The 21733-nt window shown below is 41.9% G+C and overlaps 1 protein-coding gene across 1 annotated transcript in view; it reads right to left on the bottom strand.

Annotated features, from left to right (window-relative positions):
• MKLN1 (muskelin 1) overlaps window positions 1-21733 on the bottom strand; it is a 97780-nt gene that overhangs the window by 66763 nt on the left and 9284 nt on the right. The window contains exons 2-4 of the mRNA XM_064703085.1: window positions 14591-14660; window positions 6638-6780; window positions 5186-5274 (exon numbers count right to left, since the gene is read on the bottom strand). Of these exons, the coding sequence (XP_064559155.1) occupies window positions 5186-5274; window positions 6638-6780; window positions 14591-14660 (302 nt within the window). The remainder of the gene's footprint in view (window positions 1-5185; window positions 5275-6637; window positions 6781-14590; window positions 14661-21733) is intronic.

The raw sequence follows: 21733 nt of genomic DNA, 5'->3' as shown, positions 1-21733 counted from the left end.
CTGAATATTGGAACAAATGGACCTGAAATACTAAAAGACCCATGAAATACACTACAGCCTCTCACCTATGGCTTCTCTACCACTCTGGGTTAGTATCTGTGGCCTTGCACTGATTTTGTGGTTAATCTGCAGGTTAAGACCTGGTTCTGCTTTTTGAAGCAACTCCAACCCCCAGAAAACTTGTGTGTGAACTCTGACTCATTAAAACTGCAGTGAAACGGAGTAGTTTCATTTCAAATACTTTTGTTTCCTTTTTATTTGACTCTAACTGATAAACAGGAAAAGACAGCATTGAAGTTGAATGAGCAACCAGCAACAGCAAGGAGTCCACCACCTCCTCCCTTCCACTATTTTTGCCACTAAGAAATTGCTGTTGAAACAGGCACCATGAAATACCACTGAGATTAACCTGCTGAACTCACGTTTTTCTGACCTAGTCCTTGAGGAAATAAAAACCCCAAACTCATCATAAAGCTGTTCCTGAGCTCTTATAGGTTCTTAAGTATTTATACCTCAAAGAAGCTACATCTATGATTGTCTGCAATGTGTTTGGGCACAAGGCACATGTTCAAACATATGATTTTCTAAGTTTTAGAGGGTTGATTTACAAACCTATTGCTAAAGACACACAGTAACTTCTGAGAACAGTCAAGAGCCAAAGAGACTTTGTATATGCAACTCTTAACTGATTTTAATATCCCTAAGAAGGTACTGTCTATTTTACAGCTCTCAAAACATCTTTTCAAACAGGTTTTTTTTCAACTTGATTATTAAGCACACAGCGTGATGCTTTCAGAGCAGATCCTTGTAGGTGCATGTTTGTGGAGAGAAAAGTGAGGTGGTCAGAAAAACCAAGAGTCACCTGTCTCCCATCCACACTGCACCCTCTCTGCCCAGGAAATTTCCCCTTTCTGACTTTCATCCCCTGCACAGGCTGAGTGCTGCCAATGGGGTAACCTAACACCATAAAACATGACTGCTGCTAAATTCAAGTTGGGTCCCGGATATCCTACCCATCACTGCAGCAGTCTGGCAAAATACCACATCTAAGGGCAGCACCTCTGGTCTGTCCTCAGACCTGAGCACTCAGAGCAGACCAAACTGAGGTTAAATTTGGTATTTGGTCAGCTATAAACATCAAAGTCTATCCAACAGCTCACTGAACTGAAACACTCAACTAAACCACAGACCACCTCAAATGGGCCAAGACCATCCATTTCCTGATGGCAAACCTGAGGCCAGCTTCCAAACTGAAATATTACCACCTTCTCTATCCACCTCCATTTCTTTTCAGCAATTCTCCTCAAAACTTCTGTGAGATTCTTTCAGAAAACAAATTAACAATTCACCTCCTCCCTTTGATGCTAGCTACAACCCCTAAGAAGTTACTGGGATGTACACAAGAATCTGGGGCAGCTCCCACCACAAGAAAAAGCTAAGCCATCAACTTGCTGACATTTGTCCTCCCCAGTTAACTCAGAGCTTCCAACAGTCTTTTTTACAAAAAGGAAAAAACAAAACACCAGAAATGGTGATTTTTAACAACAAGATTTTCAGGGTGCAATCTTTTCTAAGGAAAGCACATTAAGATGTACAGGGGAGGGAAGGAAAACACTTCCCCAGAACTGCACAGGCAGAGAAAACTGAACCTGGCTCCACAGGAGCAGAAAAAGAAACAAAGCTGAAGGTTGAGACTGAAATGTGATTTTATTCCAGTTAGGCAAGTTGAAGTGTTCTGCTGGATCATCTCCCCATTTCTGAACTTCTTTCCTGACTCCCAGGAGAAACCTCTCACCCTTTCTTCTGCCCTCTCTCTTTTGAGGTCTCCACAGGAGTGCTCAGATCTTGAGAAAAATCTTCTTTCAGAGCACCCACAATCTGCCTTATACCTGGAAAGAGGAGGCACTAAGTGCAGCATGGAAGCACTTTTTTCTGCACACCTTTGAGATGGAAATGTGCTACAATCAAAGATGTTGAAGGCCTAAAGGTATATAATTCCTCCACTTTTTATCAAAAAGCCACCTCACTATGTTTTTTCCTGCAGGTACCACAGCAATCCATCCTAAAAGGTGTAGAACAGTTCAATTGTCACTCCACAGTGAGAGGAGTTCAGCAAAGGAAAAAAAAAATTAAAAAATCAATATTCTTCTGAGAAACAGAAGGTATTTGAGTCACTTAAACACTTCTTAATCTATACAAGGATGATTTTAGGGGATACTTCTGAATAATAGCTATGCCTAGATAAGGACTGCAACTCTATTGTACAGAAACTAATAGCAAAGGCATTAAACACAGTAATTTTAAATATCTCTCTCAAGCTAATTTCTGTGTCTCTCATCTACAGGGAGACATACAAACAGGTACACTTGCAAAATTAAGAAAATATCCATTAAAAAAGTATCCCTCATTTTTGTTCCATCAAAGCCTAAAAATCTTGAAGTCTAGTTACCAAATCCCATGCAATGAGAATTACACCTGGCATTTTTCAAGTTCTTTTATGGCAATCAGTCTTTACACCTTCTGCTTTCAAGGACACAGCACAGAGAAATCTCTGCTTGGAGGAATCACAAGAACAGAGCCAGAAACAAAGCTCACAGACATGAAAAAGATTATTCTTCGATATTTTGTCCAGATAAAGACTTTCTTCTCTCTCTCCAGCTCTTTAATGAGGTACTACATGAAATGTAAAAATTACCTGTCAAGTAAGTCAAAAAGCCTGCACAAGTGGGCATTTCAGTGCTCAGGAATTGCAGTTGAAGTAATTAATCTAACAGAAGTGCAAGGCTTTCCTTGACCACAGGAGAGAGGTTATTCTTTCTGCATTTTATGAGCCTGGATATTCCTCTGCTATGTGAGCAGTGGAGGCTGGAGCAGGAACTTCCCTCTCTCCCAGATCTGCCCGTGGTTTCTCCTGCCCCATGCCCCCATCCAAACCCCACTGCTGTGCTGCTGACAGTGCTGTTGTAGGTCCCTGTGCTGCTTTGTGGAATCATAAAGCCCATTCCTGATGCAAGTGCTGTGAACCCCCCCAAGCCTCACTGATAGCAGGATTTCACCCTGTCAGCCCCTGAGAGTCCAAAAGGGCAGATTTTGGCCTTGTTTCCTGGCACTGGTACAAGGAACATAGCACGGTGCTTGAAATTTTGAGTTACTTTGGCTAGCAGCTTGGAAATTTTAACAAACTCAAAACATTTTCAAGCCGTGAATCTGAAAAATAACAGAATTTCGTAACAGTGTTTTGCTGTTGTTTCAAAGCAAAAAATGCTCTCACAACTTCATCAACAAAATGACACCAGCCATCAACCAGAGGCTTTCATAGGTTTAGGTGAAAAGACCATTTCCAGTTCTGTCTTAGCACAGGAATTTCTTCATGAAAGACATTTTCAGGAAATGAAAGGCTATAGATAAAGGAAAACTCATCTCAAACCATAACCAGTGAGGAAGTGGCAGCTCAATGCAAACCTTATATTAATGGAGATAATAATGTTTATTCATGGAATGGTTTGGGTTGCAAGGCAACTGAAAGAGCACCCAACGTCATCCCCCTGACACCTTTCACTATCCCAGGCTGCTCCAAGCCCTGTCCAACCTGGTCTGGGACATTTCCAGGGATCCAGGGGCAGCCACAGCTGCTCAGGGCACCCTGTGCCAGGGCCTCACCACCCTCACAATCAGGAATTTCCTGCTAATGTCTAATCTAAATCTACCCTCCTTCAGATAAGGCCGTTTCCTCTTGTCCTATCAGTACATGCCCTTGAGAAAAGTGCTACATGAAGATCCCATCCCAATAAAACAAGGGACTGATGTAATTTCAGAGGAAAACATCCTGGTAATGGGAATTAATCAGCATTTCACTCTCATAACAAGTTTCAACTCACAGCTACACTTCATTTCATCAGAACACACTTTCCTAGAATACAATTTACACATCCAAAGAAGCAGCCAAAAATCTTTCCACTGAGCCCTTTAGCCCTCCAGGAACTACTTGCTAGTTTTTAGCCACTGAAAAATAACATTTTCCAAAAACTTAATGTTGGAAGCTTCAGAATAAAAAATAAAAATCTTTTAAAAATTCATTTAACTTTCCTGATGTAGTCAACCTTTAACTTGATTCCTCTGCTACTCTTGAGGTTTCCTAAAGCCAAGCACTGCAGTTGCTTCCAAAAGCAGCAGCCAGAAACCAGCCCAGTGAAGAACCAAATCCTCTGCTTCTCTAAGAACAGGAAACCCCACAAATGATTACTGGATTCCCAGCCTGAAGCTTTCAGTTCCTGACAAACATGAGGAGATTCAGAAAGAACTGAGCAAAGGGCTCAGAGGGGAGCCCCTACACAGCCACTATCACCAGTCTTGGCAAAGGAATTACCCAACACATCAAAACACTCTTAAATTCGTCTAAATTAGCCAACAGGATCTTATCTCATTTTTCAGCAACTACCTCCTTGCTCTATTTTTAACCTTAAACAGCTAGTTTAAACCCAGTCATTCTTGTACTATCTCAGTAGGTAGGAAGGGAAAGATAAATTTACTGAGCAAGCTGAAAGGCTCCAAATCCTTGGATTAAATCCAATAGCTCTGAGGCTCTTGTTCTCTCAGGCCTGCAGAAAGCAAGGAAGAGATATCCTTACCTGCTCCTATCACAAATCCCAACACCTGGCCCCAGCCAAACCAGAAATCAGGGGGTACAACCCTCCCCTGCCCCTGGGTGCCATCCTTGGCCAGGGGTGAGTGAGACATTGTGACAGGAGCAGCAGGGAGAGAACAAGGGAGGCTTCTGCTGTTGCTTTGTGTGTTACAACTGTGTTTGAGAACAAAACTTTTCAAGAATAGAGGGCTGTCAATATAGAAACTTTTACTGGTATTTAGCTTAGTTATTTCTTTCAAGCTCTATACAGCAATTCATAGGAGGACAGTAAGCAGCTTCTCCCACAATTAGTTGACTCAACAGCTGGATTTCTGAAAATTGCTCTATTTTGCTTTCACTCCCCAGGATCTAAATTATCAAGCTATTATTTCTTATTAACAGGACTTCACTGTGTTCCAATCTAACCAGCCTAAAAGATGATGAAATGGAACAGCTATTGTGGATACTGTGCCTGAGTACAATGAAGTCACAAGTGCCAAGACAGGCACAAGTATCAGAAGAGATTATTTTCTACTCAGAATGCTGAAAAAATGCATTTACCTATCTTAATGAATCGACAGGGGAACATCTGTTCATCAATTTTATGCTTCAAGGTGAATGTTTCTTTGTTATAATCATTCTTTAAGCCACTGTGGGAAAAAATAAATAAGGTTACTAAATCTTACCTTGTATTTAAGGACTAGCTAATAAATGCAATCTAGGTCACACCTTGTTTCACACCACCCTGAACCATCAGTACACGTGCTGGACCCAGCCTGGGCTGCTCTCCACCTACCTGTGCCTCCCTGGGAGGCAGCACTGCCAATTTTGGGAGGGAATTGGCTTTGGATCAGTGCTGCTCCTCTGCACCTGGAACCCTGAGACTTCAGCTCCTGATGTGCTGAACTGCACTCTTCCATTCTCAAGAGGGAGATGGATCAGGTCTTAAAATTATCACCCTGACAAAGTGCTTTGGGATTCATTTATGGGCATTACTTTCTAAAAATATCAAATACTTGGTATAATTTATAAAAAAACTTAAGTCCATATTTATTGAAAATACAAGTACAGGTCCCAAAATGAGGATTTTCATTAAACTTCAGCAGAAGTGGAACAATATTACATGCCAATAATTACTATGGCTCTAAAAGACTTTTCCCCCCCACAATTGTAACAGCAATAAATTCAAATTTCAAGACAGATCTATCTAAAGAGGGTAAAAGTGTGGGAAGGGTTGTGGATAGATTCTATATGGTCTTGAATGATACCTGCAACACAGAATTTCCCATGTTTGTCCATGGCTACTCTGCTTGACTATAGATGATGTACCCCAGAGATGGACTTCTCTTCTGTAGGCCCCCCAAAATACACCAGTTCTTGCTACTCTTTTCTCTTGTACTCCTGGATTTTAACTCTCATTTCCCTTTCTGAAACAGCACAAAGGCCCTTGCAAATTTACATTAGCAACTACTCAGAAATTCTGGATAACCTGAACAGCCCCAAGGCTCTTTTTTTAGTACCTATCAGTACAACTCCATGAAATCCAACTAAACAAAGGAAAATGCAGGTTTCCACTTGCCTGTTTGATTTATTTACCCATGTGACAAAGGCAGATCAGCTGACTAGTTCAGATCTTTAAGGCTGCAATAAGGGTTTTGATAAGGGGATTGGGCTTTTAAAAGTTACTTCAGTTACCTGGGGAAACATTTTTTCTATGCCTGAAGCACATGGAAGGAAGGAAGTGCAATCCAGCAACGCTGCACTCAGCTCTTCCAAACCCCCAAGAGCTCGCCCTCCACAATCTCTGTGGTTAGAGCAGGGTAAGGAAGGCTCCTGGAGCAAGGGTTGGGATTGCTGCTCTCTGACCTGACCACAAACACAAGGGCAGCCAATGGCAGGGTCACAGCCACAGCTCTGCCCCTCTGCTGGCCATGTGTCTGCTGGGGAACCAAAGGGGAAGAGCAGTTTGGTGCAGCCTTTATGATTCCCAGAGCTGATGGAATCACATCTTACCTGGATAGGAGATCTGTCATATTCTCCTCGTTCATCCCACCAAAGACTTTAAACTTCTTTAAATTGCAGACATGTGTTTTCTCATATTTGCCAAATGTGATGCTCTGGACTATGGCAGGTCTTTCAAGTTTCAAAATCAAATACTGTGGAAGAGAAAACAGTGAGTTTGAATATTAAAGCCAAGGCTGCAAAACAAGCTTAAGGGAGAAGCTTTATGGCCTCCAAACACTCAGTTTACAAAGCCAGAGAATGAAAGTGAAGATGAAACCTCCCCATTACAGTATTTTTTCATTGGTCCTGGAATGAAGGAAAGGTTTTAAAAAATACTATTTTAAAATCAGTTTACCTAGGAAAAAGATTTGGTTGAACTACTTATGCCAAGCAATTCTATTCAGAGCTTACATACATTCCTTTGAGTTGGACTCAAGACTTCCTGAAATCTGGCAAATAGGATCCAACTCCAGAGAGTGAAGATTCAAACGCCCACTAGAGCCTGAAATGAAACCTAAACTGAATACACAATTAGATAAATACAGTATGTTCCACATGCTAAGAGAACATCAAATTACTTTTCCTCTCTGGGCTGATGCTGTTTAACCACTAACACAAAGTTTGGTGTGTGGCAAACAGCAGAACCAACTGCTTATTAACCATCCCAAATAAAACTGAGCCACTTAATTACAGAAAAGGAGCTTTACATGGAAAATGATGAAAATGTTCTCCCTTGTGAACATTTGCTCCCCTCTCACACTGGGTGAACACAATCTGTGTATGAGTAGTCAGATTATTTATACTCAGGCCACAGCTACCAGCTTCAGCAGCACTGCTGGAGGGAGAGATCTGTTCCCATGGCAAAGCAGGAGCAGGGAAGCACTTGCACCATTCACCAGGGACCACCAAACACCTTCCCCTGCCAAACAGCTCTTGGAGGGAGTCTGGAGACACCTTGGGGTTTTTTTCACCTTGCAGAACACATCAAGTTTTATATCTGAAGATAATGTGTTTCACTCTCTTCCCTGATTTCTCAGAAACAAGCAATGCACCAGAGAGGCAAAGCACAGAATGACAATTACTCATCCTGCTGGATTTTGTTACAAAGCCCTGTCATCAGGGCTGCAGCACAAGCAGATCAGCACTTTGTAGGACACCTCCCACCACAGGCTCTGCTGGTGGCCCTGTCCTCCAAGCAGCAGCACTGCCAAGCCAGCCATGATGCCTGAGTTTTGGTCTTTCAAGTACAGATATCTGCATCTGTGTGGCTGCTTTCTGGAGATCCTGATCAGCATATCCTATGCTAAATATCTTAGGAGAGTACCTACTCTCCTAGACAAGTCCATCAGTAGGGCAATCTCACCCTAGAAAGGTAACTTTTGAGAAAGCAGCAGAAAAAACTTTGAAAAAACTCATCCATTTAGTTCTCAGTCTTTTTTTCTCTCAGCCCTATAAAGCAAATAATTCTCAATCTAGAATTGAGAAGCAGTACTGACATTGTTCTGGAGAGCACCAGGATGAAGGTTTGACCTCAATGGCTGGCTCCTACTACTCTTACAAAAAGCTCAGATTCAGAGAAATACTTGTACACAGTTACAGATCAGGGTGCAGACTGGAGAGGTACAAACAGCACATTTACTGTCAAAGATGCTTCAAGTATCTCAAATTTCTTCAAAATTAATTAAATAAACCAGTAGCAGCACTGTGGGGGTACAACAGGAGAACGCTTTAGTGCTTTTCCAAATGCTTTCAATGACAAATTTCTACTTTTGTGAAGAACACCATCCACCTAAAGGTCAGAAGCCACCATTTATGCAGCAGCAAGCCATGCTGTTGTCTCAAAGTACTTCTCAAACTTCAGGGGAAAAACCCCACTAAAATTCTATAGAGAAAACAGATTTTCTAAAGAGAAAAAAGGAAAGAATAAGCAAAAGGATGGTCCTTTAATGAGCAAGGCAGCACTTGATACATGGCACAGCCCGCTGCCAAAATTCCCATACAGAACAGACAGTACACAATGTCTAAGAACTCCTCCTACACCATCATATCTTCACTGCAGATTTCTCCCAAAGCTGGAAAAGTGAAGCCAGCACTACCAGCAATTGCAATTCTTAATCCTGCTGCAATCCCAAACCTAATGCCTGGGCCATGAACACACACTTTCTCAAGTACCACACAAGATTTGCAAAAACTTGGCACAAACGTCATCCTGCATTATTCAATTCTTACCCTAAATTAAGGGAGAGAAAACCAGGGCTGCAGTTAAATCCTTTATGCCTGGAAGGGAGCAAGGCACAGCAATTACTCCACATGGGCAGCAGTGATTTCTTAACCCTCCAGACAGGAGAGGGAACTCTGCTCCCCTCCTTCCCACTTCCACACATCCCACCACCGGCTGAGTCATGCAGACCTTCCAGAAAATAGAAGCACAAAAGCTAAACTCAACCTTGTTTTGTGAATTATCTGCTGATTGATATAGAAACAAAGGACAGATCTGCTATAAAAACCTGTGCCTAGATATGTGTTTTTCTGGTTTATAATGCATATACACATACATCAAACTGAAAGACTTTCAAACTAGAAGATACATTAGGAATAAATTAGGAATAAATTCTTTACTGTGAAGGTGGTGAGACCCTGTGGATTCCCCATCCCTGCAATGTCCAAGGCCAGGTTGGATGAGTGACATAATCTTGGAGCAACCTGGTCTAGTGGAAAGTGTCCCTGCCCATGGCTTGGAATGAGAAGTTTAAGTTTCTAACACAAACTATTCTGTAATTCAATGATACATGTAAAAATAGAGATGTACTTTTGGGATTCTGTACACACACCACTGCCACTGTGTGGGTACCAGCTATGAACCTCAGGGATGTTGACAAAACACACTGCCTCAAGAGCTGCTAGCAGCTGGCTGCAGGAATATTTTTGGACTGCTACCAGGATTTTAGCTGTGACAGACTATTCTCTGTAGCTCTAAAAGATGTGACAGAAGTGTCTGTAGGATCAAGTGATTTATTCAACCTGGAGAGAGAACAAGTCTATGAGATTTCAGGCAAATACATCAAGATATTTGACACTTTTCCATTTTATTGCTGTGAGTAACACCAGTACATTTAATTTCCACGTATTCATGCAGTATTCCAAAAATCCAAATTATAACTGAAGTGTTTGTCCATTACAACATGGCACACAGATACTAATTGGCATGACTGAGCAAAAACCTCAGCCCAGTTGTTAGGCCTCAGATCACAACACTAACAAAAAAGATGCTACAAAACAACAGAAGAGGAAAACAACTGGTTTCTGAAGTAAATATGCACAAAGAGCAGAGTAAGTCACGTTTGGCACTTCAGCATCCCAACAGCTGCTTACAGTGCACCCCCAAAAAAAAGCAAATCCAGCCTTGTCACACTGGGAGCTGCAGCAAATTCCAAACTTTTCTGAAGCTCTGGTCTGTGCTACCATTTAATGACAACCATATGCAGGCTGCTGCATCACACAACAGAGTGTAAATTTTATTAATGTACTTTAAATTAATCCCTGATACAATCTACACAGCAGCATGGAAATCAGAGGAAAACTGGTCTTCAGATACAAAACTGAAACCAATTGTTTGGACAATGCCACTGACATATGATCTTCAACTGGTCAAAATTCACAATTCCACAAGACTGGAACTGACTGCCCAGGGAGCAGGTGACAGTCACCATCCCTGGAGGTGTCTAAGAAACAAGTGGATGTGGCATTTAACTGGACCCTGGCACTGAGAAGGTGCTGATTGGTAAAGGGTTGTGCTCTGATCTCTGATGTCTATTCCAACCTAATTGATTCTGTGATCAAAAATGCAGAATTAGATTCCAAATTGCACTACACAAGCTGCCTGTACAATTAGAGTCACACCATCTTTTACCAATTTCTTTTTCTTTAACCAGTTCTGCTCAAGCATAATTTGTGATTAGGGAACAGTGAAACTTGCATTGCATGTAAAAATAAAACCCACAAAATAAGCAAATAACAAGGGCTGCCCTTGTCCACAACACAAAAATCTCGATTGCTCTTGCAATTAAGTTGGTGGCTAAATAAAAATCTATGCTCTTGTTCTACATGTTATTAATCAAACCACTCAGGGGAATTAAGTGCTCTGCACAGTCTTCCACATCAGACCATCACTGGAATCATCAGAATGAGCCTTTCTGACAGGGCCATGCTCTCCAGCATCACCAGCCTCATTGCTTCACACTTCCAATGTAAGCCGAGAACAGAATTAAAAATAGACCCATCAGCCCTCTCCTGCCTGAATAGGTTACTACATAACAGGTTTGTTATTAAATATACAATTTCTGGGTCATCTATTTCAAGACTCAAGCAAGATATCTAGTTTAATAAACAGAAAAACAGCTGTCAGATGTATTTCCTTTCACTGGCACTCATTCATAACCAACTGATGGCTTTCATGGCCATGAGAATTCTTTAACTCTACCATACCCACAAAGCCAGGAAAAGCCTTTACTAAATATAGTCACGTGGCAACATTTCAAGTGCCTGCACTTCCACTTTCATTTTCTTTCTGCTTTTAAAAAGGTTTGGTATGGACTTTAGCACATTTACTGCATTTTCATTGAGCTTCTGAACACATCTTGATGTTTTTGCCTATGTTCTTCTTCTTGTTGTTCTTCTTGTTTCAGTCAATGAGGGAAGGGAATAAACCAATGTTTAGGGACTCATGTTACCGGGCTTGCAAGGGTTCCTCAGGGGTGAAGAGATAGACGAGAATCTTGACTCCATGATCAGAAGGCTGGATTTATTATTTTATGCTATAAGTTACATTCAGACTATGCTAATAGGAATAGAGAGAAAAGTTCAGAAGCTGCTAAGCTAAGAATAGAAAAGGAATGAACCAACAAAGGAGCTCTCTCGGATTCTGTCCCAGAGAGAGCTTGTCTTTGATTGGCCCTTAATTGTAAACATGGAACATGGGCCAATCCCAGATGCACCTGTTGCATTCCACAGCAGCAGATAACCATTGTTTACATTCTCCTTCTGGGGCCTCAGCTTCCCAGAAGAGGGAAAAATCCTAAAGAAAGGATGTCTGTGACAGACTCACTCATATTTTTACCCTTAAGGCAGCACAGCATCATCACCTCAGCAGGGAATTGCTAAACCCTGGCATTAAGGTGAGGCACTGAGGAGACAAACACGAGCGATCAGGGCTGCAGAGCTTATTAAAATATCTCACATTGAGCATGCTGGACATCATCCTGGTGTTGTGCCTGAGCCCTGGTTTCAGCTCATAAAGCTGGGAACAAGGAGAGCTTTATTTCCCTGAGTTTTAGTTCTCTTCCTGTCCAGACCATTATGGCCACCCACACACTTGAGCAAGTGCGTCACCGCACGAGTGACCAGTTTGTAAATGGAGAGCTGCCAACACAACACCTAGAAAATGCCTTCCAGCTTCACTGTCTATCAGTTCCATGATGTTTATTCCAGAGATTAAAAGTCATGTGTATAAATCAACATTTTTTGGAATATGAACTATTCAGCTTGATTTTCCCCCAAATTCTCTCCTCACCACATTTATAATTCAGTCATCCACTGTTTCAACTGAAGTTTTCCAAGCTAAGATTTTGCTGTAACAACTTAAGCCACTGGGAAAAAAACAAGGAAGCAGAACACCTATATAAATGTTTTTCCTACATTTAATTTGGCAGTCTTTCAATGGACAAGGTGCAAGAACTATTTCAATCAAAATGCAACCAAATCTGGAGTTCTTTCATCTGTCAAATATGAGACAACACAAATGGGAACTGCTTCTATACACACAGAAATAACAAAAAGTGCACTCTTTGCACACAGGACTCTTCTGCAGATTTCAATTCCCAACTTCCTCTTTCCAGCTGAGTTTTCTACAGAAAATTAAACCATAAAAAATGCTTTACATGAATAATTAAACACTCAGATTAGAAACATGAGAATTAGCTGCAGTATATAGTACTTTATATAGTACAAAGGCAGTGCAAATACATCCTCTCTCTTACTCAGTGTTTAGGATTGGGCTTGCTGAACACATGAACAACTACACAGTAATTTATATTCTCATTATTAGATGCAAAAATTCAAGCAAGAGGATACAGCAACATGGTCTTTTCCAGCCAGGCAGCCAGGTTTTCTGTTAGTTTTGTCTTTAAGTAAGAGAATAAAACTCAAATACTGTCTGCCAATTTCAGTTACCACATGAGGATTTTTTTTTTTTGCAAGCCAGGCCTTAATTCTGGATACCCAATATATGTCTTGGTATGTGACACACAGGTAGACAATGCCAGGGTTAATTCATCTCTCTCCCACCAAGAAGTTCAGGTTAAATGCCTTGCTTAGCATGCAGAGCAGTGCCCAACTCTCCAGGGTTGGAGTCAAGTCATTCTGCACTATCTCCATTCAGGTCACGACTTGTACACATGAAATTTTTGGAAGACATCTCTTTAACAAGCTCGTGTGGTTTGTACAGAAGTCTGCCACTCTAATTAATCCCTGCTTAATCTACATGTCTGAGTACAACCTGCATCACTCCTTGTCAGCCTGAAGTATAAATTGGGAATATTCTAAAGCATCCACTTACAGGAGGTGTGTTTCCATTCCAGAAGCAGATTTTTAAAAGGACTAAATGTTCATGATGGCTCAGAAAATTAAAGAGTGAATTTAAGCACCAACTAAGAGCACATATCAGATGAAAAACCCAGTCCAAAGGCACACCATGAGCCAACCTTGCCTTGGGAACAAAAGCACCCCAAAAAACATGTGCTTCCTCCATAAAAGAAAGTAAAGGATGGCACAGGCTGGGATACAATCCATGCTCAATACTCATTACTCTGCAATCCATAGTTCCTAGATAGACTAAACTGCTTCAGGCTATGGATGAAAATTCTGCATTGTTTCTCAAAATATAAATAAGTAAAATAATCAAATTCAAAGAGCAGTAGATGCACAGAGGGATCAAGAGGATCAATATCAGTCTTCACAATCAGGTTTAAGGAATACAAAGGATACCTTTCCTTCTCCTCTAAAAAACCCAAAAACAAAATTTTACAGACACAATGACAGAGGAGGATTGATCAGAAAATCCAGGTGAAAGCTCTTCAGTGGCAGCAGATGAGCTGCTGCTCTATGGAGCCACCAGTGCAGAATCTGGATCTTCAACACAACTCCAAGACAAAGCAGGAAGATTTACCTGTGAGATTTCACTCATGAGGAACACTTGGATTAAATAAGTAGATAAGCACAACTTTGCATGAGAGGGACACTGTGCAAGTCACTCTGCTGTGTATCAGTGCTTTAAGCAAAGAACTGAAAACAAGCAGCATAAGAGACACAGAAGCTGATCAAACATGTCAGAGTAATAAGGTACAGATCTAACACAGAGAGAAGGAGAATATTCACTGGAAAAAAAAGTGGAAAAGACTATTCTGGATAATCTAACAACCTTAATAACAGCAAGAAAGCAAATTAAATGCTAAAATCAATACAAATCTTATTTTAATAAGATGCTTAACCAGCAGAAGAGGTGACATTTGTGTCTCTAACCAGAGGCCACACTTCTGAACGTGCTATAAAGAGAAATAAATCCCAGCTCCTTAGATGTGGGATTCAAGGCCAAGAACCTACAAGAGGCTCCAGTAGTGCTGACAAAGGGGGACCTGCACGCCTCATTAGCAGCTTAATCTCACCAGAAGGTTTGATTATTTCCAGCATGACCACGACTGCCAAGGAGGAAACCTGAAACTTCCCCCGCAATGAAGCACTTCTAGAAAGATCACAAATTGCTAGAAATGTAAATATCTCATGTACCAACAACCTGCATTTTACTCAGGGAAGGAAGCCTATAAATATGTCCACGTCAATAGCAGCAGCCCACATTTAAAATAAAACCCAGCATTCATTACATAGAGCAGCAGAGATTCAGGAGCTTACCTGGGGAGGATAATTGCTTTCTGAAGACCATCTTGAGGACTGATCATTTGGTCTATCCACCAAGATATTCCTAAGAAACGAGAAGCCAAAAGTAATTTAAGTAACAGCTGCATATTTTACATCTCCAATAAATGTGCTGTACATTCAGATCAGTAACATTCTCATGCAACTACTAAATCATTAGGTACAGACTCAGGTTCTCCCCCTTTTTTATTAAAGATTTTCTAAATTGCTATTTTACAGGACCCATCAAAACACGCCTTCGAGCTTTGTGGTTGTGAAACAGAGCTGCAAGTTGCGAAATAAAAAAAAATTCAAATTGTGACATAAATGTAAAACAGATGAATTTACATAGGCCTAAGTCTGTAATGAAGTGGAAAAAAATGGGCTTATACAACTCAGTAGGGTAAGAATTTTTCAGAAAGGATAAAATGATGAGCAGTTGGAGGGTTAGTAAGGAAGGGAGAGAAAGGGCTGCTAACCCACTTAAGGATTCCTGGAGCATAGAAAAATGACCACCAGAGCCATGCCAAATTTTAACAAGTATTTTTCACAAGCCATAAGCCCAGAACAACACACAAAAAAGTAGAAGTTCAAGTCTTCAACCAGCAAAATTGAGTTGCTTTCTTCACTTTGAAATAGTACAATCCTTAGGTAATTATGAAATTCAGAATAGTTATTTTTTTGGCTAAAATGAAACAGATTCATCATGACAGTTACATGACACATCTGCTTTCTCTTCTATAACCACACAGTAAAGCTCAGATTAAACTAAAAAAAAAAAAACCTATAAATCCCTAAAATATATATAATTATTGGCAAGGTGACAATGCACCACCTGCTGGACAGGGCTTGTGAGCTTCACCACTTCCAAGTAACGAACTCGTCAGCTCATAAAACTTCTGTAAAAAGAAGGAAACAGTCATCAAAAGGCTTCTGCCATCTCCATCTGCTGTGTAGGAGGAAAAGAACACGAGCATCTGGATTACTACAAAGGGCTGGAGGAAAAAGCACTCCAATGAAAGCTCCAAAGGGAAAGAGGTGAAGTCAGAGGTTGAGCATTACCAGACAGAAATCAGCCGGCTCTCTGCACACCGGGCAGCCCAAAGTCCCCGCAGCAGCCACGGCATCCAGGCAGGCCCATGGAGGGACAAGGGACACGGCCAGGAGCCACTCCAGGGTGGCCTCCTCAATCTGAGCACTTCTGAGAGCTGGCCAAGTGCCTGTGTCTATCCATAGGCTTGGAAACACCTCCGGATTTTCACACAGTGCAGGAATAAAACTGAAGTTCCCCCTCCCTTCAGCTGATTCCCATCACAGCACAGCGTTTATTAACACAGCGATGCCAGCACCGAGCCAGCTCTGTGGCTGCTTTATTCACCCATCCCTGTGGGATCTCAGCACCTCAGGACTGAGGTGCCGAGTCACCAAGACCACCCTTGGGGGGCTCGGGAGTCCTGGAATGTTGCCAGAAGTGTCTGGTGGCTGGACTTTGATCCTACACAGGAGACGACACCTGTATGAGGATAGGAGGGTTTCACCGGGGTGAATGGTGAAGGGATTAGCTAATTAGAGAGGGAAACACAGGGTTTAGGATTTCTGTACAGGGGGGTTTAGAGAAGTAAGATGGAGGAATTGGGGCGTGTCCTGTCCTTCTTCTTCTTCTTCTCCTCCATCTTCTGTGGTGATGGTGGCACTTTGGGATTGGTCATTACTAAAAGTGCACTGGGCAATAAGGGTGAAAGGTATTGGGGAAAAATGATAAATATTGTACACGTAACTTTGGGTATAAAGATAGGTGACCGCCCGGAGGGCAGGGAGTGTGCTCATGGCTGGCTGCTGAGCAGAGCTCTGTCGGGCCGAGAGAAAATCTTTTAGATAAACAATTAATAAACACCGAGACCGAGAAAAGAACTGAAGCCTCTTCTCGTCCTTTGAAACGCGGGCTGCCCCAAGGCCAACCCGGGCCTTTCCAGGCCCTCCAAACAGCCGAAAATCGGACACATCCCCACTGGGGAAAATGCACTGGAACAGCACTGCCCTCTGCTCCAACCCCATCCAATACAAAAATCATGGCTCTACATCATTCAGCATCCAGCTAACAACATCATCTGCACTGCAAAGAGGCTCAATTACAAGAGAAAACCTGGCCCTGCCTTTAATAACAACTGGGACAAAACAAACCAATCTAAGCAAAGGGAAGAATTTGGGAACTGAGACACAAATTTCTAATAAAAGCTGCCAGTTTGAAAGCTAAGTCACCATTAGAAACCACAAGACACTTCCTTTTGAGAAGAATCACCTGCAGTCTCCTGTACCATGCCACAGGCAAGACATGGTATTCAATAAATTCTTAATACCTCAACATCTGAAGAGAAAAAAAATGCTAAACTTAAAGATATATATCTTATATTAAATACTTTAGGGATACAAAGGCAGCTAAAACTAGATAATGCTGTATGGCTTTTCTCCTTTATGGAACTTTATTCTAATCCTGGAACAGAAGAAGACAAGTTACCCTACAGAATAAATTTTATTTATGATTCCATTACATTTGTTTAAACATTAGACAATAAACTCTTCATACACTGAGCAACACTCACAGGAATTGGCACTGCTGCATGGTCAGATTATGCCCAGCTGGAAAGAGGCATTTTGTACCTGGGACAGATCCCAAATACCATATTTTTAGAAGCAGATTTGTTTGCTTCTCCAGGTCAAAGATCAGTTTTGCCACAACCAAGGAAGATCTCAATCAGCACAGCTAGACAAGATAAAAACCCTTCCACAGAGAGAAAAGGGACAGGCAGCTCACACGAAATAAAGGCTAAAAAGAAATGTGAAAGATAAAGACAGCAGTATCAATGGAGCTAGAAATGTTTAAAATACATGGGGCATTAATTTATTAAGATTAAACAAACACTGAAGACAGAAGTCCATATGTACAAAGGCAATTTACCATAACAGTTTAGGAAAATTTATGGACTCGGAGGAATTCAAGCAGTGCAGCAGCCGTGAGGCAATAAGAAACAAACAAATGCATGTCCTAACAGCAGATGCCTTTTTCCATGTAAAACCCTTTTTCTGGACATCACAAAACTCCTACACAGTACCCCGAGGGAGGCTTTGCAGATATAACACTTAGATTAAAATCTGAGAAACTTTAGAAGTGAAAATTCCATTAACGCCACGACTTTCCATGTCATTTTCATCAGAAATTCACAAAGGTATTTGTAAGCCCTCGAGCTACCACACGTACCAAGGTTTTACGCAAGCTTTTCCTGTGAAAAAAGCAACCCAAGAAACGTGGTTTGAGAGAGCTTCCCATCATCAGCTGTGGGTACAAGATCAAGTCTAGCACAAATTTACAACCCTGCCAAAGGGACCAGCCCACCCACTCGCAGAGGATCCTCCCCCTCCCTACACCAGCAGCTATAATAAAGATTTGCATAAATAACTTATTGCATCACAGCAGTTCCCAGCTCAGCTCAGCACAAACTGAGACTAAAATACAAACAGCTGGACTGGGACAAGGGGTTCCACTGGAGTGGGCTCCCAATCCCCCCTTTCTACTGAAAAGAAAAAATGAGATTATGTGATGCTGGAACTCTGGATGCTGAGAATTCTGGACGCTCTGCTTTTAGAATTGTAGCACCTCTGCTATGAAAAGCAAAGCAGGAGGGGCCATTTTATTAACACAAGCAATTGCAGAGGCAGCCCTGGTGTGCCTTATTTCCTAACCTGGCTGCCTGCACAGCTCCCAGCAGCCAAACCTCCCTCAAGCATTCCCACCACTGCAGAGTGGATGGTTCCATGCAGAAAGCTCTTGGCAGGGCACAGTGCAAGTTTCTTTTCATTACCCAGGCAGGCACTGCTCTCACAACTGCTGGAAGAAGATTGTCCGGTTTTCGGCTGTTTGGATGGCCTGGAAAGGCCCGGGGTGGCCTTGGGGCAGCCCGCGTTTCAAAGGACGAGAAGAGGCTTCAGTTCTTTTCTCGGTCTCGGTGTTTATTAATTGTTTATCTAAAAGATTTTCTCTCGGCCCGACAGAGCTCTGCTCAGCAGTCAGCCATGAGCACACTCCCCTCCCCTCCGGACAGTCACCTATCTTTATACCCAAAGTTACGTGTACAATATTTATCATTTTTCCCCAATACCTTTCACCCTTATTGCCCAGTGCACTTTTAGTAATGACCAATCCCAAAGTGCCACCATCACCACAGAAGATGGAGGAGAAGAAGAAGAAGAAGAAGGACAGGACACGCCCCAATTCCTCCATCTTACTTCTCTAAACCCCCCTGTACAGAAATCCTAAACCCTGTGTTTCACTCTCTAATTAACCAATCCCTTCACCATTCACCCCGGTGAAACCCTCCTATCCTCATACAGGTGTCGTCTCCTGTGTAGGATCAAAGTCCAGCCACCAGACACTTCTGGAACATTCCAGGACTCCCGAGCCCCCCAAGGGTGCTCTCGGTGACTGGGCACCTCAGTCCTGAGGTGCTGAGATCCCACAGAAGATAATTTTTCCTTTTACCAACCCAGAAGCTGTAATATCCTTTGTGCCAGCTGTTGGCTGATCTCTGCTGCAATGACACAGATGTCCCCGTGCTCTGTGGGTTCAGGCACAACAACCACTAAGGGAGAGTTTTCCTTTGCTCCAGTGGGAAAGGGACAAATAAGATGACTTTGCAGAATATGCTGCAAATGAGCTTTAAGGCTGCTATAATTTGCATCTAACCTAAATATTTTCATGGAGCTGCTATTAGGGAAATCCATGACTTTAGGAACAAGTCTTTGAGAATAAACAAATCCCAAACACTCTCTTTGCTTGGCACATTCACAGCAGCTGAGCAGGAAAGGGCACAGGCTTCACTAAGAGGACTTGGAACTCAGAGTCTCTACTTCAAAACCACAGAGCTACCACGCCATTACACTGCAAAAAGGCACTCAGAGTGCTAGGAAAGCACAGACTGACTAGAAATGGACTAAATACTCGCTCCAGGGTTGTCCACGTGATGATTCTTTCAGTTTTTCCTACAACCATCCCAAAAGAGATTGGGAAGAATACAGCAACTGGAATACATGGACTAGAATTTCCATTAAGTCCACTGGAAGACGTGGTGGATTGAACTATTCCAAACATGCAGAGCCCTCACAGCAGCCAGCAGAAAGCATCCATGGAGATAATCCTGCCCAGCCTAGACACTGGAATGTACACACAGCCTTAACCAAGAAAAACAGGGAGAAAAAAATGACTTACCACCTAAAAACCCAATGGATCTGATAAGAAATACAAGGGTTTTTCCTCCTGCAACTCCCATAACTCACTAAAAGCCATGCTGGTTTTGAACCACCTGGCTGCAATGTTTGAAAACCTGCATGAACCTATAGCTGTCCCCTAAAGCAAGTCAAAAAACACTTTTTAGGTTCTGCTACAGTTTGTCTCCTCCTCACTGGAAAAGTTCTCTGCTCAGAGTGGCAGAAAGATGTAAAGACATGGAAATGTCTTGATTGAAAAACAGTAAAAATGGGAAGTTATGCAGATCCATACAGGAAAAAAAAAGTGGGGGGGTTTGGTGTTGCTTTTTTACAATATAGGATTCTTAACCTCTTGCATAGCAAAACAAAGTTTGAATACAACATGCACAGGAGTACAGTTTTAAATATTATAATGTCACAAGATCGGCCAATTTTCTGCTCAATTTTGCTTCATGTCCTCAGCAGTCTCACACTGTCATCCAGTATATTATTAACTATTTCTATTTTAAAAAAATAAACTGAAGAATTTAAAAATCTTACAGAAATATATTCATCAGATCACACTGGACAACAAACCTGGGATTACTTAGTTCTGGCCTAGAAACAGCCCAATTAAAATCAGCTTCTCAATTTTTTCAATGAAAAGTTTGCTTTTTTTTTTAAGCTGCCTATCATCACTGTCAGACCAATCAAACTGCTTCTTAAATGGCAAATGACCCTGTTGTAGACATTTCCAATGAGGCAAGTTAAGAAATACTTTTTTATCACTCTCCTCATCTAGTTAAGACTAAAACACACTGGACAACAAACCTGGGATTACTTAGTTCTGGCCTAGAAACAGCCCAATTAAAATCAGCTTCTCAATTTTTTCAATGAAAAGTTTATTTTTGTTTTTAATTTCCTATCATCACAACCAGACCAACCTTAAATGGCAAATGACCCTGTTGTAGACATTTCCAATGAGGCAAGTTAAGATGTACTTTTTTATCACTCCTCCATCTAGTTAAGACTAAAACAAAACTTTTTGATTTTGATTCACCAGTTCTTCCTAGAGCCATGACAGGAATGAAAGAGTAACAACAGTGACTAAAACTGCAGCAGGGCAGTGCAGGAAGTTACAGAATCACCTGGGGTTGGGAAATCCCAAAGATCACCAAGTCCAACCCCTAAACCAGCACTGCCAAGGCCACCACTAAACCCCATCCCAGGTGCCACATCCACACATCCTTAAAATCCCTCCAGGAATGGGGAATCCAGCACAGCTGAGCCAGGGCTGGACAACCCTTTTGGTAAAAGGTGATGATTTCTAGGCAAGTCATACTGACCATAGCAGAGCTGGTTTGGAAGCTAAAATTTTGAATGAGAGCACATTCTTTTTTCACACTGCCATTTTAGGTTATTACTTTATTATGTAGTTTTGCAGACATGAGGGAGCAAATAAATGTTATGGAAACGTCTGAAACAACTGTGTGAGGAGTCTGGGTGAAAAGAAAGTGAAGTTTCCAGACTGTAGTCCATAGAAATCCCAAAGATCACCAAGTCCAACCCCTAAACCAGCACTGCCAAGGCCACCACTAAACCCCATCCCAGGTGCCACATCCACACATCCTTAAAATCCCTCTAGGAATGGGGAATCCAGCACAGCTCTGGGCAGCTGAGCCAGGGCTGGAAAACCCTTTTGGTAAAGAATTCCTTCCTGATATCCCATCTCACCCTCCCCTGGCACAACTTCAGGTCATTCCCAAGTTACCAGAGCCCAGTAAATAACTTCTATTCCAGTGACACTGAGCAAGCCTAAATCACAGATTAAACTTTTGACTGTATCACTGAGAGATTCAAATCCTTGGTGGCAAAAGCTCCAGGCTGGGAATATCAGTATTA

The sequence above is a fragment of the Zonotrichia leucophrys genome, chromosome 1A, assembly GCF_028769735.1.
Source record: "Zonotrichia leucophrys gambelii isolate GWCS_2022_RI chromosome 1A, RI_Zleu_2.0, whole genome shotgun sequence".
NCBI classification, from domain to species: domain Eukaryota; kingdom Metazoa; phylum Chordata; class Aves; order Passeriformes; family Passerellidae; genus Zonotrichia; species Zonotrichia leucophrys.
The sequence above is the reverse complement of the archived record's forward strand: the minus strand, read 5'-3'. Positions and strand labels throughout refer to the sequence as shown.